We start from the raw sequence: 14,587 nt of genomic DNA on the forward strand, positions 1-14,587 counted from the left end.
ATTTTCAGTGAAAATAACACTTACGAATATCTTCAGATATGTCGGATGAAATTCGTAAATGAGATTTTTATGGGAAATTTTATATATATTTTGTAAAATAGAGCTCATACATAATATATACATTTTTATTTTGAAAGAATTCTGCATTTTTTATAATTAAAACTATTTTAGAACATTTTCAGACATGTCGCAGAGATTTCGTAAAAAGGGATTCTGTGAAATTGGCTTTATTTTGTAATATAAATGAAGTGAAATAGTGAAACATTCTATTTAGAAAAGAAAACTGAATTTATCAATTCTCTCAATAACTGGGAAAACTTAATTTTCCGATAGTAAAAATTCCCTGACGATTATTTTCAGACATATCGGATAAATTTCGGAAATAAGATTCTTATAACACGTCGTTGATATTTTGAACAACATGATCTATACCAAAAAAAAAAAAACTTCACTTAATGGAATTTGTACGAAAAATTATTATAAATTGCCTACCGATTATCTTCAGACAAGTTGGAAAAATATCGTAAAACAGTTTTTCTTAAAAATTGGTTACATGAATTTATCAATCATAAAATGTTCTTTCGAAAATCTTCAGACTTGTCGGAGAAATATCGTAAAATAAATTTTAAAACACAGCGGTTACATTTTGGGATCTATTAATACATATTTAGCATTTATATTATACAAATAATTTGTTTTCAGTGAAAAATTTGACTTCCGATTTTTTTAAGATCTGTCGGATAAATTTCGTAAATGACGTTTTTATGGTGCAAATAAGTTGAAATGAATGTAAGAAACAAATTGATCATATTTAGTAATAATATACGTATAAAATATTGACTTCCGAATATGTTCAGACACGTCGAAAGAAATTCGTAAATCAGTATTTTGATTTATTAATTATAGAATTTGATATACATAATGAAATTATTTAATTTAGAAAGGAAAAATAAGTTACTTTGAATGTAAATTTGACTTCCGACTATTTTCAGATATGTCGTATATATATCGTAAATGTGATTTTTATGATGGGTCGTATACGTTTTGATTAAAATTAATAGAAAGTAAACAAATTATCGCTAGAAAAAAATTATATATTAAATGTGAATATGTTCAGAAAGTCGAAAGAATATCGTAAAAGGGTTTCTTATGAGAATCACAAACATTTTGGAGAGTCATATATAAAAATCAGATAATTTTTGTTGGGATGGGAATTCGACTTCCAAAAATCTTCAGAAATGTCGGATAAATTTCGTAAAAAGGTATTTTATGCCACATTGAAAAAATATGTTTAAATATAAATTATATGTAAATCGTTCTTTAATAAATAAAATTCAATATATAGAGAGTGAAATATGCCTTCCGAATATATATCATGTTGCATAAATTTCGCAACGAAGGTTTTTAGGAATGTTTGTAAAATATTTTGCATGGAATTCTTTTAAAATAATTTTTAAATAAGAAATACAAAATATAAAACATTTTTCAGACATGACGGAAAAATATCTTAAAAGATTTTCCATAATAATTGTGAATAAGAAATTCAATTAATTTTTCAAGAGGAAACAAGGAAACTTACTTCGTTTTGAAATAAACTTGTCTTTCGATTTTCTTCAGTCATATCGGATACATTTCGTAAAAAATTGAAAAAAAGTATTAAATATTAAAATAGTAGCCTTTAATTATTATATTCCAAATGCTTTGGGATATACAAAAATTGCAGTTTTCATTACGAAGAAATTTTTCTTTTTATGGTAAAAGTTATTAATACGCACACAGGATTTTTTAATTTTTAAAATTTTGTGTTAGGTTATTGAAAAACTCCCATCTCTGTTGAATTACAAAAAAAATTGAATATTTTGCCCACAAATAACAACCCCTCTTCTTTGCTTTTTTTTTGAAAGGAATCGTTGAACAAGTTACAGGACGTTGTAAATTCCGGGCAAACATTTCACAGTTTCATGTACTCGTACCTACATACGTACGTTCATGCATTTCGTGTATTTATGGCTTAGTTGTAAATGATAAAGTGTGTGTATGTGTGCGATTGAGTGAGTGTTGGGCGGTGAGTTAAAGTGTGGCCGGGAATGATAGGCAGTTAGTCAGATAGAGAGCGGGTGTGAGTGTCAGTGCGTCTGTTTACAGTATGAGTGGGTGGGTCCCTTCCGGTGGTTTATAACTAAACATTACCATCAACAGGATTAATGTCCTATTTGAATGGTTTTTGCTAAAAACAAGAGAACGTACACACAACCAAACACACACACGCTCACAAAACAAATGGCTGGCTAATGAAATGTCTTTCATGCAACGAAGACACCCTTTTTTCTTGTTTTAAGCTTCTGTAACGACGACCCACAAGTCGTCTTGTAATTGTAGTTGTTGTTGTTGTTGTTTCATTTTGGCTTTTAATATTTTAGCTACTGCAAAAATATTATTTCAGCGTTGTGTTTGTTGTCTTTTGGATTCAATTCAAAGGAAAACGGCTAGAAGGAAAAGCAACACAACAGTTTCCCTTTTTCTATTTCCATTTTTTAAAATAACCCAGGAAATGTATGTGTGTTGTATGTACATGATTTGTGCATTTGTCATAGATATGTTTGTATGTAATTATTATTATTTTTTCTTGTTTATTTAATGCACATGTATGGGATATGCTTAAGCATACATAAATATTAAGCAACCAAAAGGCATAAGAGGAAAGAAAAAAAAATAGGGAAAGAAAAACAGTAAAAAAAAGAATGCCGGCCCTCCAGCCAACTAAACCGACAAACGTTTAAGCCATCCAGAAATGAAAGTGTTATATTACCGAACGGATATTAAAGCGAGGAAGTTTGTTTGCTCAAATGTCAACATGCCAACAAACAAAAACAGTATTTGACCAAGGGAATTGGATAAATAGCAAACAAATATAAAAAAATATTAAAAGGAAAAAAGGAAGGAGTTATCAGCTGGATTTTCAATTTGACGAAATATTAATTAAATGACTTGGCAACTATTATTACTTAATTTAATGGTAAGTGTATGTTTATGATACTTGCACTTTTGTATATTAAATATGTACATATTTCAAACTATTCGTTTGTTCGTATACAAAATTGTTTTATTTTTTTTTTAGAATATTTTCAGACATGTCGTATAAATTTCGTAAAATATATTCATATACTGCATTCAATATGAATTCAAAACGCTATCTACCAGTAAATATTCTCTCATAAAAAATAATATTAAAGTAGAGAGAGAGAGAAAAGAGATTCCGAAAATCATCAGACATGTCTGAACATTTTCGTAAAATATTTTTTTATATTTCATATTGATTTGATATTATAAAATATAACCTAATATTGTAAAATGGAATCTCCTTCATCTTCCACAAAGCATTGCATTCTTACTCGATTAGTCCGTGTGTAGGGATACGTAGTAGACTGACTAAAAATTTGACTTTTCGATCTTTTGATTTTTTTTAAAACTTGCTCAAAATCGATTTTCGACTTTTAACAATCGACTAAAAATTTAATTTTTTATACATCAATTGTTGTCATCAGACGAAATAAAGTTATGGAATATGTAATTTTTGGGAAGTTTAGGCTTTTTGACAATAAACCAAGTATTAATGAAGAAAATCGAAAGTCGATCTTAAAAAGTTTACTTTGCGATTTACTCAAAGGTCACAAGTCAACATCGACAAGAATAGGGATAAGTAAATCGACTAAAAGTCTAAAAGCAAAACAAAAAGTTGATTAATCGATTAGTCAAAAGTCGATTTACTTATCCCTATTCTTGTGTTAGTTTCTTTGGAAACTGTCCTAGGTGCTTACATCTATGGTGGCCTAGAAGCAACACCTCCTTGACTTTGTGCAGTGGTTGTTGTACTTGTTTATTTAGTGTTGATATTTTCCTCTGAGTGGAACTATACGCTGCCATTCCCCATGTTGGTTATTCTAATGTTAGGGGGATTCGGGTAGATTTCATCTGGAGAGTTATAGAAGCATATTGTTTACAAATATTTAAAAATGATAATTTTTTACTCTTTCTACTTCGTTGGAATTCGAACTCGGCTACGCACTGCACTACGCCAAAATAAAGTGAAGTCCATTGAAAAAAATCGTGAACATATATTTCCTTCCTTGCTTGGAAATTAACAATAGAATCCCTTTTTTTGCGGCATTTCACTGTTTGGAAAAAATTGTGCTCAGTTCATCGAGGTGTTCACTGTATTAAGACACGATTGAATATATTTTTTTTATTTTGTGGTGAATATTGAATTTATTTAGAGTTGATGTTGAAATTTCGTAAACAAAATTCTTAGGAAATAAAGGATAACCAGGAAAAATAGTTTCCTATCATCATAATTATGATAATGTACATCGACATTAAAAACAGGTATTAGAGTAATAAAATTAAATATTAGAGATGTGTGGTGCATACTTTTAGGAGCCATGGCGACATTCATTAAATTGTAAGTTATCTTTCACAAATCTCAAAAGCATACTAACGATTTTCCCTACCGACTTTTGATTTAAAAAATAAAATAAAAAAATCGAAAATCTTTCAGATTTTTTTAATGGAAAAACATCCAACTTAGAAGTAAAAATGTATTTTGGGGAATTACTCTTCTGATAGAAAACAATTTATCTAATTTAAATTTTTAAACCGCTTTTTTGAAACCTTTGAGATTTTTTACATATATCAGAGTTCTACAAATAAGAACAAATAATAGAGGAAAATTATCCACAACTTGGAGATAAAACTTGTTCCTGAGAATTTTTTTTTTTTTTTGAGAAAAATTATCTTCATATCTATGAATATTATTCTCTTTAATTAAATCATGTAGTTTTCATAAGAAAAATTGTACAATTATTATATGTGAATTAATCATAGATGTGTGGTGCATACTTTTAGGAGCTATGTAATTCAAATCTGCCACATATGTTGGGAATTTATTTCTCAGTAAAGACCTTTAACACGGTTTGAATATGTGTTTTGTACTGGTAAATTCTATAGAACAGTTGAGAATTATAAAAAGCAGTCTTCGATATAAAATTATCGATATAAAGTTATCCCAATTTTTTTAAAAATAATATTAATCATATTTTTGGGGTAAATATTACAACCAACAGTAAAAATACATTTTGTTCTATAGCAGAAAATGTGTGATAAATTTATTTCTGAACGAAATAAACTATTGCAAAGCTTATAAGTCTCTTTTTTTTAAATATTTAATATAGTTCAAGATTTGGGGTATTGGTAAAATAGTTCAAATTATATGGCTGTAATTTGGATTTTTTGGTTCACAGTAGGTTAAAAAATTTCATGAAAAAATAAAGTATGCGCTACATGTATAGATACTAATTGAAGGTGGTGTAAAAACGTTTCAATATAGTCGGATGAAAAACTACATCTTCGATTCATTCAAAAATTCAATATTAATATCGGTCTACACATATGATATATCTACAGTAATCACCAGACTGTTATCCATTTTCTATATTCTGATCTAGCTACCCTATTGCAGATTGCTGCACAAATTCAAAAATAATTTATTCAATTTTTTTCATGAAACTGAAAATAATTGGCAATTTTGAATGTTCGTGCAGATCTTAATATATGATATTTCATTAGAACTTCCACACCTAAAAAATGTCTCATCTTAATAGCTCTACAAATTTTGAAAATGTGTTACAGTGATACAAAATAGAAAAAAAAATATATATTGAATGGTGCATACTTTTAGGAGTAACCAAAAGAAATAAAATATAGTGACATAGAATTTTTAAACATTTTGTAAGCTAAACAATTCTATAATCTTTCCTTTTATTTCACACAAATATCCCTGGCAAAATATATCTAATGATTTTATTAAAATGTATGGTGCATACTTTTAGGGGCTATTTGTAAATATCTGTCTTTCAATTAAAGAAGTCTGCAATGACAATTATTTGGCTAATTTAAAACTCCGTTACAATAATTTCACCCCGCACTGTCCTACCCAATTCGACCACATGAATAATAATATTAAATTGCCTGCGGTAAGCGTGTGGCAAGAAAGCTAGCAAAGAAAGCAGCCAAGGCAAGTAACTAACATCGCTCTGCCCATTTAAGTCAGCAAACATTTTTTCCCCATTACATATGTAGATACGATGTAGTGATGTCGAGAATGCGTGTTTGTTGTTGGCTGGGGCTGTGTTTAAGTGCAAAATGTTTATGCCATTACTGTCGGACAAAAGAAAGCAGCCAATATAAAAAAGAATACCATGAAGACGGCGAAAATAAAGAAAAGCCCCCAGAACGGAACAAATTTAATGCTTTCGACATTGGACATGGAGAGATAGATACTGAAGAACTGAAGAAATTTGAACATATGTATGGACATGGAAAAGAGATAAATGGCGACTCGTGTATTTTATGTGTCCATGGAGGAGTTCAAGCAGAAGAAGGAAATGGTCAAAATGTTTAGAAGATTAGAGTTTGACACCAAACACACACACACACACACAACACAAAGTGTTTATGCTTTTGGGTGTCTTTTGTTGTTGTTTTTGTCTATGGGATTTTATTCATGGTTTGTTTTCTTTATGGTTGACAGTTGAATAATAAATGTTAGGCGAATGAACAGAAATGGCAGGGGATCAGACAGACTGCAACATTATTTTAGCCAGCATTGAATGGAAGAAAAGCTGAAGAAGGAGAAGAAGATGCCATCTTCAACACATTGACATATTGTGGGATATATAAAAATATGTTCATCGTTTGTATTTTGTTGTGATACATATTATGGACACTCTGTGGACATATATTGACACTTCAGGCAGGAAATTAAATGGAAGCGAAACGAGAAAAAAATAAATAAAATAAAATGAAACGAAAATAACATAAAAGATATATAAATGTCAAATGAACTCCTTACAGTTATTAAAACAGGCCACTGTCATTATCATTATCGTCAGCAGCATCAATTTTTTTTGTGGGACCTTTTTGATGGTCCCTTGTCTTATCTTTTACTCATTTGTTTTTATGCCACTTTACAAATCTTCTATTCTATATACATACATACAAACATATGCAAAAAAATATCGTAGATACGAGACATGTATGTAGGGTGGGTGTGTACTCACTTTATTTAACTTTTGCTCTAATCGCACGAATGCCGCCTCAAGATCAGCAAGTCGACGCTGTAGATTATCCTGCTGTAGTGCAAATTTTGTTGTTGTTGTTGTAGATGATTGACACGATGCAGATTTCATTCACATTGTTTTTTTGTTGTTGGAGTTGTTGTTGTTATGGGTTGGTTTCAAGGTAGGATGCAGGAAGGTTTTAAAGGATAATATAAACAAGTGAATATTGGAAATAAAAGAGAAAACAAAATCAAAATGAAATAAAGGATAAATAACAAAATGGAAAGGAAGGGAACACAAATGTGATTTTTAAAAAGCGAATGAATGTGTGTGTGTGTGCTGGTGTGAATGCTGCTGAGTTAATGAAAAGCGAGTGTATGTATAATGTGCGAATGTCATGAATATGAAGTGATGGCAACATAAAGGTAAACTTTATTAAAATTTTACAAATTAAATAGATTTTTTACAGTGAAGCTTAAATGGAAATATATATATATAGTTGTACACCATAGCTAAAGAAAATACTACAACAATTATGGAAATTTAAATAATATAATTTCAGGATTTAAAAAAAAAAATAATTTTCTAGTCATAATATAGTGCTGCATAATTTTAGGGGCTACGTAATTTAATAAGGATTAAGGGATTTTTTCTTATTGGTAAAATATGATTTATGGTTCAGAAGATAAAATTCTCCCAGACATTGTGATAGTTTTCAGACATGCCTGACCAAAATCTAAAATAATTAGGAAGTTGTAATTATGGACCCCTCATTACAAAATCTATACTAATAAAAGTGTAAAGTGATTGAACCCAGAAATTTGGTATTAGTATCACCGCTTGGAAAATATAAGAAGTTTTGAAAATTTCTATTAATGTGTACCAAATGGTACTGAATTTGGTACAAACAATATTTATTACAGACATATTCTTTAATAAATCCACGCTTCTGTGGAGGTCCTTGCAATAAAAAATAAATAAATCCAAACCTTGTGGAGACCCTTGAAAAATCTTTAATAATTTCACAACATGCGGAGATCCATGGAAAATTATTTAATAGTTATGCTTAATGTTTATTTGTGTACAAGCGAAGTGTCCGCTACATCGATTCCTCTCTCCGTTACCCAAATCCAAATTGTTCCAAAACTTAGTGCATTTAGTACCTAAATTAGAATTACCAAAGTCTACCTACCTATAATAATTACCAAAGCTATCTCTATAGCTCAATCCTACACTTCAACAGCTATCTACAATTCAAATCTCATGATTTCAGCCATATCCATTCACCCGAATCCAAATTGTACCAAATTTAGTACCATTTAGTATTTTTCATACTCATAAGTAAAAATTTCTAATACTACATCAATCCTACACTTTAACACTGATCTTAATTCCTTCAAACTCCAGATTGTACCAAATTTAGTACTTTTCGTACTCTTAAGTACGAATTAAAAAAAAACTACCTCAATCCTGCTTTCAAATGGTAAAGGTAAGTCCAAAATTTAAGAATCCACCTCTATCTGTCCATCGAAATCCAAATTGTTCTAGATTTGCTAACATTCTGTATTTTTCGTACTCATATTCCAAACCTGCCTCAATCCTACAGTAATCTTAGTTGCAGATTTCAGGTTCTACACGTTTACCAATGTGAAATTTGTAACAAATTTAGTACTTTTCGTACCAATAAGTACCAAAACTCCTAATTCATACACTTCAATTATAATCTCAAGTCCACATTTAAGGCGTCCAGCCTATCCATTCACCAACATCCGAATTGTACCAAATTTAGTACCATACTTTACTTTTCGTAGACGTAAGTCCGATTTACTAAAACATCCTCAGTTCGACACTTTAACAGTAACTTTAATCAAACATTTCAGGTTCCAGCACTATCCGTTCACATAGATATAAATTGTACCATATTTAGTACCATTTAGTACTTTTCATACATATAAGTTCGAATTTCAAACACTACCTCAATCACGAACTCTAACAGTAATTTTAATTCCAAATATTAGTTTTCCATCTCTATCTGTTCACTCAAATCTAAATTGTATCAAATTTAGTACTAAATATGGTACAATTTAGTACTAAATATGGTACAATTTAGTACGAAATATGGTACAATTTAGTAATAAATATGGACAATTTAGTACAAAATTGTACCGATTAAGGCTACATTCGGGTCATTGACCCCGGATTAAGTCTTAATCCGGATTAAGGTCATTGACCCCGGATTAAAGGTCATTGACCCCGGATTAAAGTCCATTGACCCCGGATTAAGATCATTGGTTCCGGATTAAGGGTTAATCCGGATTAAGGTCATTGACCCCGGATTAAAGGTCATTGACCCCGGATTAAGTCTTAATCCGGATTAAGGTCATTGACCCCGGATTAAGCCTTAATCCGGATTAAGGACATTGACCCCGGATTAAAGGTCATTGACCCCGGATTAAGCCTTAATCCGGATTAAGGTCATTGACCCCGGATTAAGCCTTAATCCGGATTAAGGTCATTGACCCCGGATTAAGCCTTAATCCGGATTAAGGACATTGACCCCGGATGAAGGTCATTGACCCCGGATTAAACCTTAATCCGTATTAAGGTGTTTGACCCCGGATTACGGCTTAATCCGGATTAAGTTCATTGAGCCCGGATTAAAGTTCATTGACCCCGGATTAAGGTCATTGACCCCGGATTAAGCCTTAATCCGGATTAAGGACATTAAGGTAATTTACCCCGGATTAAGGCTTAATCCGGATTAAGGTCATTGACCCCGGATTAAAGGTCATTGACCCCGGATTAAGTCTTAATCCGGATTAAGGTCATTGACCCCGGATTAAGCCTTAATCCGGATTAAGTTCATTGTCATTGACCCCGGATAAAGCCTTAATCCGGATTAAGGTAATTGACCCCGGATTAGTCCTTAATCCGGATTAAGTTCATTGACCCCGGATTAAGCCTTAATCCGGATTAAGGACATTGAACCCGGATTAAAGGTCATTAACCCCGGATTAAAGTTCATTGACCCCGGATTAAGGTCATTGACCCCGGATTAAACCTTAATCCGGATTAAGGTCATTGACCCCGGATTAAGCCTTAATCCGGATTAAGGACATTGACCCCGGATTAAGCCTTAATCCGGATTAAGGACATTGACCCCGGATTAAGGTAATTGACCCCGGATTAAGCCTTAATCCGGATTAAGGTCATTGACCCCGGATTAAGCCTTAATCCTGATTAAGGTCATTGACCCCAGAGTAAGCCTTAATCCGGATTAAGGACATTGACCCCGGATTAAAGGTCATTGACCCCGGATTAAGCCTTAATCCGGATTAAGGTCATTGTCCCCGGATTAAAGGTCATTGCCCCGGAATAAGCCTTAATCCGGATTAAAGGTTATTGACCCCGGATTAAGGACATGGCCCCCGGATTAAGCCTTAATCTGGATTAAGGTCATTGACCCCGGATTAAGGTCATTGACCCCGGATTAAAGGTCATTGACCCCGGATTAAAGTTCATTGACCCCGGATTAAAGTTCATTGACCCCGGATTAAGGTCATTGACCCCGGATTAAGCCTTAATCTGGATTAAGGTCATTGACCCCGGATTAAGGTCATTGACACCGGATTAAGGTCATTGACCCCGGATTAAGGTCATTGACCTCAGATTAAAGGTCATTGACCCCGGATTAAGGGTCATTGACCCCGGATTAAGGCTTAATCGGTACAATTTGGTACTAAATTGTACCATATTTAGTACTAAATTGTACCATATTTAGTACTAAATTGTACCATATTTAGTACCAAATTGTACCATATTTAGTACTAAATTGTTCCATATTTAGCATTAAATTTGATACAATTTAGATTTGAGTGAACGGATAGAGATGGAAAATTTATATTTGGAATAAAAATTACTGTTATCATATTTAGTACTAAATTGTTCCATATTTAGTACTAAATTGTACCATATTTAGTACTAAATTGTACCATATTTAGTACTAAATTGTAGAGTGATTAAATTTGCTACAATTTTAACTTTGGTGAACGTATAGAACTGGAATCCTGAAAACTGCAACTATGATTACTATCGGTGTAGGATTGAGACAATTTTGGAATATGGGTATGAAAAATACAGAATGGTACCAAATCTGGTACAATTTGGATTTCGATGAGCAGATAGAGGTGGATTCTTAAATTTGGACTTACGTTTACCATATGAAAGCAGGATTGGGGTAGTTTTTTTAATTGGTACTTGTGAGTACGAAAAGTACTAAATTTGGTACAATCTGGAGTTTTGAGGAATTCAGAATGTAGGATTGGTGTAGTTTTAGAAAATCTTACTTATGAGTATGAAAAGTACTAAATCGTACTAAATTTGGTACAATTTGGATTTGGGTGAATGGATATGGCTGAAATCCTGAGATTTGGAATTTAGTTTACTGTTGAAGTGTAGGATTGAGCTATGGAGACGGCTTTGGAAATTCGAATGTAGGTTTACGAATAGTACTAAATGCACTAAATTTTGGAACAATTTGGATTTGGGTAACGGAGAGAGCTGAAAATCCAAAATTTGTTATTAACTGGTACTAAATTTAGTGAAATTAGAAGTACGATTGATATATGGTGGTAGCCTTGAAAATGTGTAGCTATGTATTCGAAATGTGCTGAATGGAACTAAATGTGGAACCTGTAGGCATTTTCTAAGATATATAATTATAATATTGATTCCGTATAATGGAAAAAAATGAAAGAAATTTCGGAAGAAGCACCAGATGTTATTAAATTTAGATGTAGGAATAGTAGTGGATTTCGGAATTATGGTACAACAAATTATGCAGTATTCACGATTTCCATATAAAATATTATTTATTCCTTTTTATTCCCTTTCCGCTTACGAAGTTTTCTAGTAGAAAATAATGTACTCTGATATTTTTTAAAACAATTTCCCATGTGTGGTGCATACTTTTAGGGGCTACGTAATTAAAAACGTGAAACCCAATATATTGAAGGGTATTTTTTCTACTGGTAGATTATTTTCTAAAGTTTACAAGATATTTAATATGTATAATGCTCCCAGATAATATTGTGATTGTGTTCGCAGATGCCTGATCGTATTCTAAACGAATTTGGAAGACGTGTTTATGGACTTATTGTTATAAAATTATGTATACATTTCGAAATCCATCCATGTTTCACTTTTCCCATTAATTTTTAATTTAAAAAATCTAATTTTCCTTATTGCAACAACATTCCTTAACTCCTAATAAGCTAATTAAAAAATCTATCTTCCCTGGACTTAAATGTATTCTAGTCACACACTAGTCTTGTATATGTGACTAGTCTTCACATATGCCGCATAATTATGCGGCGTGTGAATCAATTTTTCTTTTCTTTTGCAAAAAATGCATTCAGCCAATGATGACGGTTAACATCAAAAGACAATTCAATTCAATTTTATATCCATTTCAACAAGAATAAGAAAATCAATATTGAAAAATAGTCACACGTCGTCATTGCGACTGCCAAGGCGACTACAGACCAAAAGGCATTAATGCTGTCTGCACTTGTCGGTGAGTTGTGTTAATAGCATTTAGCATGAGAAAAGAAAAAAAATTAAAAAAAAAACTTTAATTGAAAAAAGTCAATAAAATCGCATTGCATCACGCATGCGCATGGATTTCAAGTGACTAAATGCGTTGTCGTTCGAAGTGCGTGTGTGGAAATAATAAGAAGAAAGAAAATACACATTCAGTTTAATATCATGGAAGAGGATGCAATACCAAAGGCAACTTTGCAATGACTACAAGATTCTATTATCATCATTTTGTCTTTTATGTGTTTTGTAGCTTCGTTCCTCCGTCGTTTTGTTTAACATTTACATTTAACAAAATTGCCGGTAAAAATACATAAAAATTCGATGGGTATGAGATTGGTTGTCTGTGCTACAGGTTGCTGCTATTGGAGTAGGGATATGTAAATTGTTAATGCAGGTGGTAGTAGTCGACAAGGAATTGTCACTAATGATTGTCAGAAAGGGAAAATCGAAGATGAGATTTATCTCTAGAGACAACCTCCTGCTCGTTTTTAAGACTTATTTCAGTCTTTAAGACTTTATCTACTTTATTCTCCTGGTACTCCTTTTGGAAATACAAGGCTTCCACGAAGCATCCTTGTATTAGTTTCGTTAATAACTATTTTTATTCCACTCAAATAGATGATTGGTCTTCTAGGTGATGGAGCTGCCATCTATCGTTGTCTAGAAACAATGCCATCTTGAATTTTTGCAGTGGTTGGAGTCCTTGATGATACCGAATGTCCATCCAGTATTACCGCTATCGCCAGCCCTATCTATTTTTGTTACCGTCATGTGCTGATGCCGGTGATGGAGCTGCCATCTACCGCTTACTAGGAACAATGCCTTCTAGAGTTTGGTGCAGTGTTAGGGGTCCTCCTTCCTATTTAATATTGTAATTTTTCTCTAGGTTACGCTATTTCCTGCAATTCATACTTTGTGTTATTCGAATTTTATTTTGGGTCCGTTGGGTCCATCTAATGTAATTTGAACCCCTCAAGATTTTCTTACCTAGTCTATAAATACTGCCCTCGCCTCGTATGTAAAGACTCCTTTCAAGTCGTCTATACAGAATCCCTTTTTCTGAGGATTCCATTTATCGTAGCCTAGAATAAAACCTTTTTGATTTTGTTGTTGACACTTTCCTCTCGATGGCGCTTCCTTTTTGTTTTACTCTCTTGTGTTGATGCTGATGCCCAGGTTGGTTATTAGAATGTCAAAGGGCTTCGGATCCATTTCATTTTAAAAATATACGAAAACAACATTGATAGAATGCTTCCTCCTCCATTGAGAACTAAACATTGGCAAACATCACGCTCAGCTCTGTACAGTAGTTCGGGTCCTTGCTTATTTATTGATGATATTTTCCTCTGGGGGCGCTATCTCTTGTCAATTCTTATTTGTGCTACCTTCATGTGTTGATGCTGATGTCGAGATTGGTTATTTGAATGTGAAGGGGCTTCGGATAAATTTTAGTTGTAGGGGGATGTAAGTAAATTTTCGATAATAACTTTGAAATTATTTTTCATCCATTCCATTGGGATTTTAAAATTGAAAAAAAATCTCCTCGGCTAGGCATATAAAGACTTCTTACCTCTCGTCTATAAAGACTCCAGACTACACGCTCCTATATAAATACTCTCTTCCGTTCATTTTTTAAGACTCCTTTCAGGATATCTCCAAAGAATCCTTTCAACTCTATAGAGACGCCCTTCAGCTAGTTTTTGGAGACTGTCTTCAGTTCGTCTATAGATACTGCCTTTAGCTCGTCTATAAAGACTCCGATCAGCTTGGCTATAGACACCCATTTCAGGTCATCTCTAAAGAATCCCTTTAGCTCATCTCTAAAGACTCCCTTAAGTTCGTCACGTCTTTTTGGAAAGGTCGACCATTTG

At 32.5% G+C, this 14,587-nt stretch overlaps 2 protein-coding genes across 2 annotated transcripts in view; one reads left to right on the top strand and one right to left on the bottom strand.

The window, feature by feature from the left end:
* The window catches only part of LOC133336309 (uncharacterized), a 424,576-nt gene that overhangs the window by 222,779 nt on the left and 187,210 nt on the right, over positions 1-14,587 (top strand). The gene's annotated exons all lie outside the window — the stretch shown is intronic.
* Positions 1-14,587, bottom strand: part of LOC133336298 (probable serine/threonine-protein kinase DDB_G0282963) — a gene marked incomplete at its 5' end in the record, with an annotated part of 62,730 nt that overhangs the window by 43,045 nt on the left and 5,098 nt on the right. The window contains one exon of the mRNA XM_061544581.1: positions 7,116-7,184. Coding sequence (XP_061400565.1) covers positions 7,116-7,184 — 69 coding nt within the window. The remainder of the gene's footprint in view (positions 1-7,115; positions 7,185-14,587) is intronic.

This window comes from Musca vetustissima, unplaced genomic scaffold, assembly GCF_032173495.1.
Source record: "Musca vetustissima isolate MV318-11 ecotype Yass unplaced genomic scaffold, APGP_CSIRO_Mvet_v1 utg2253, whole genome shotgun sequence".
Lineage (NCBI taxonomy): Eukaryota > Metazoa > Arthropoda > Insecta > Diptera > Muscidae > Musca > Musca vetustissima.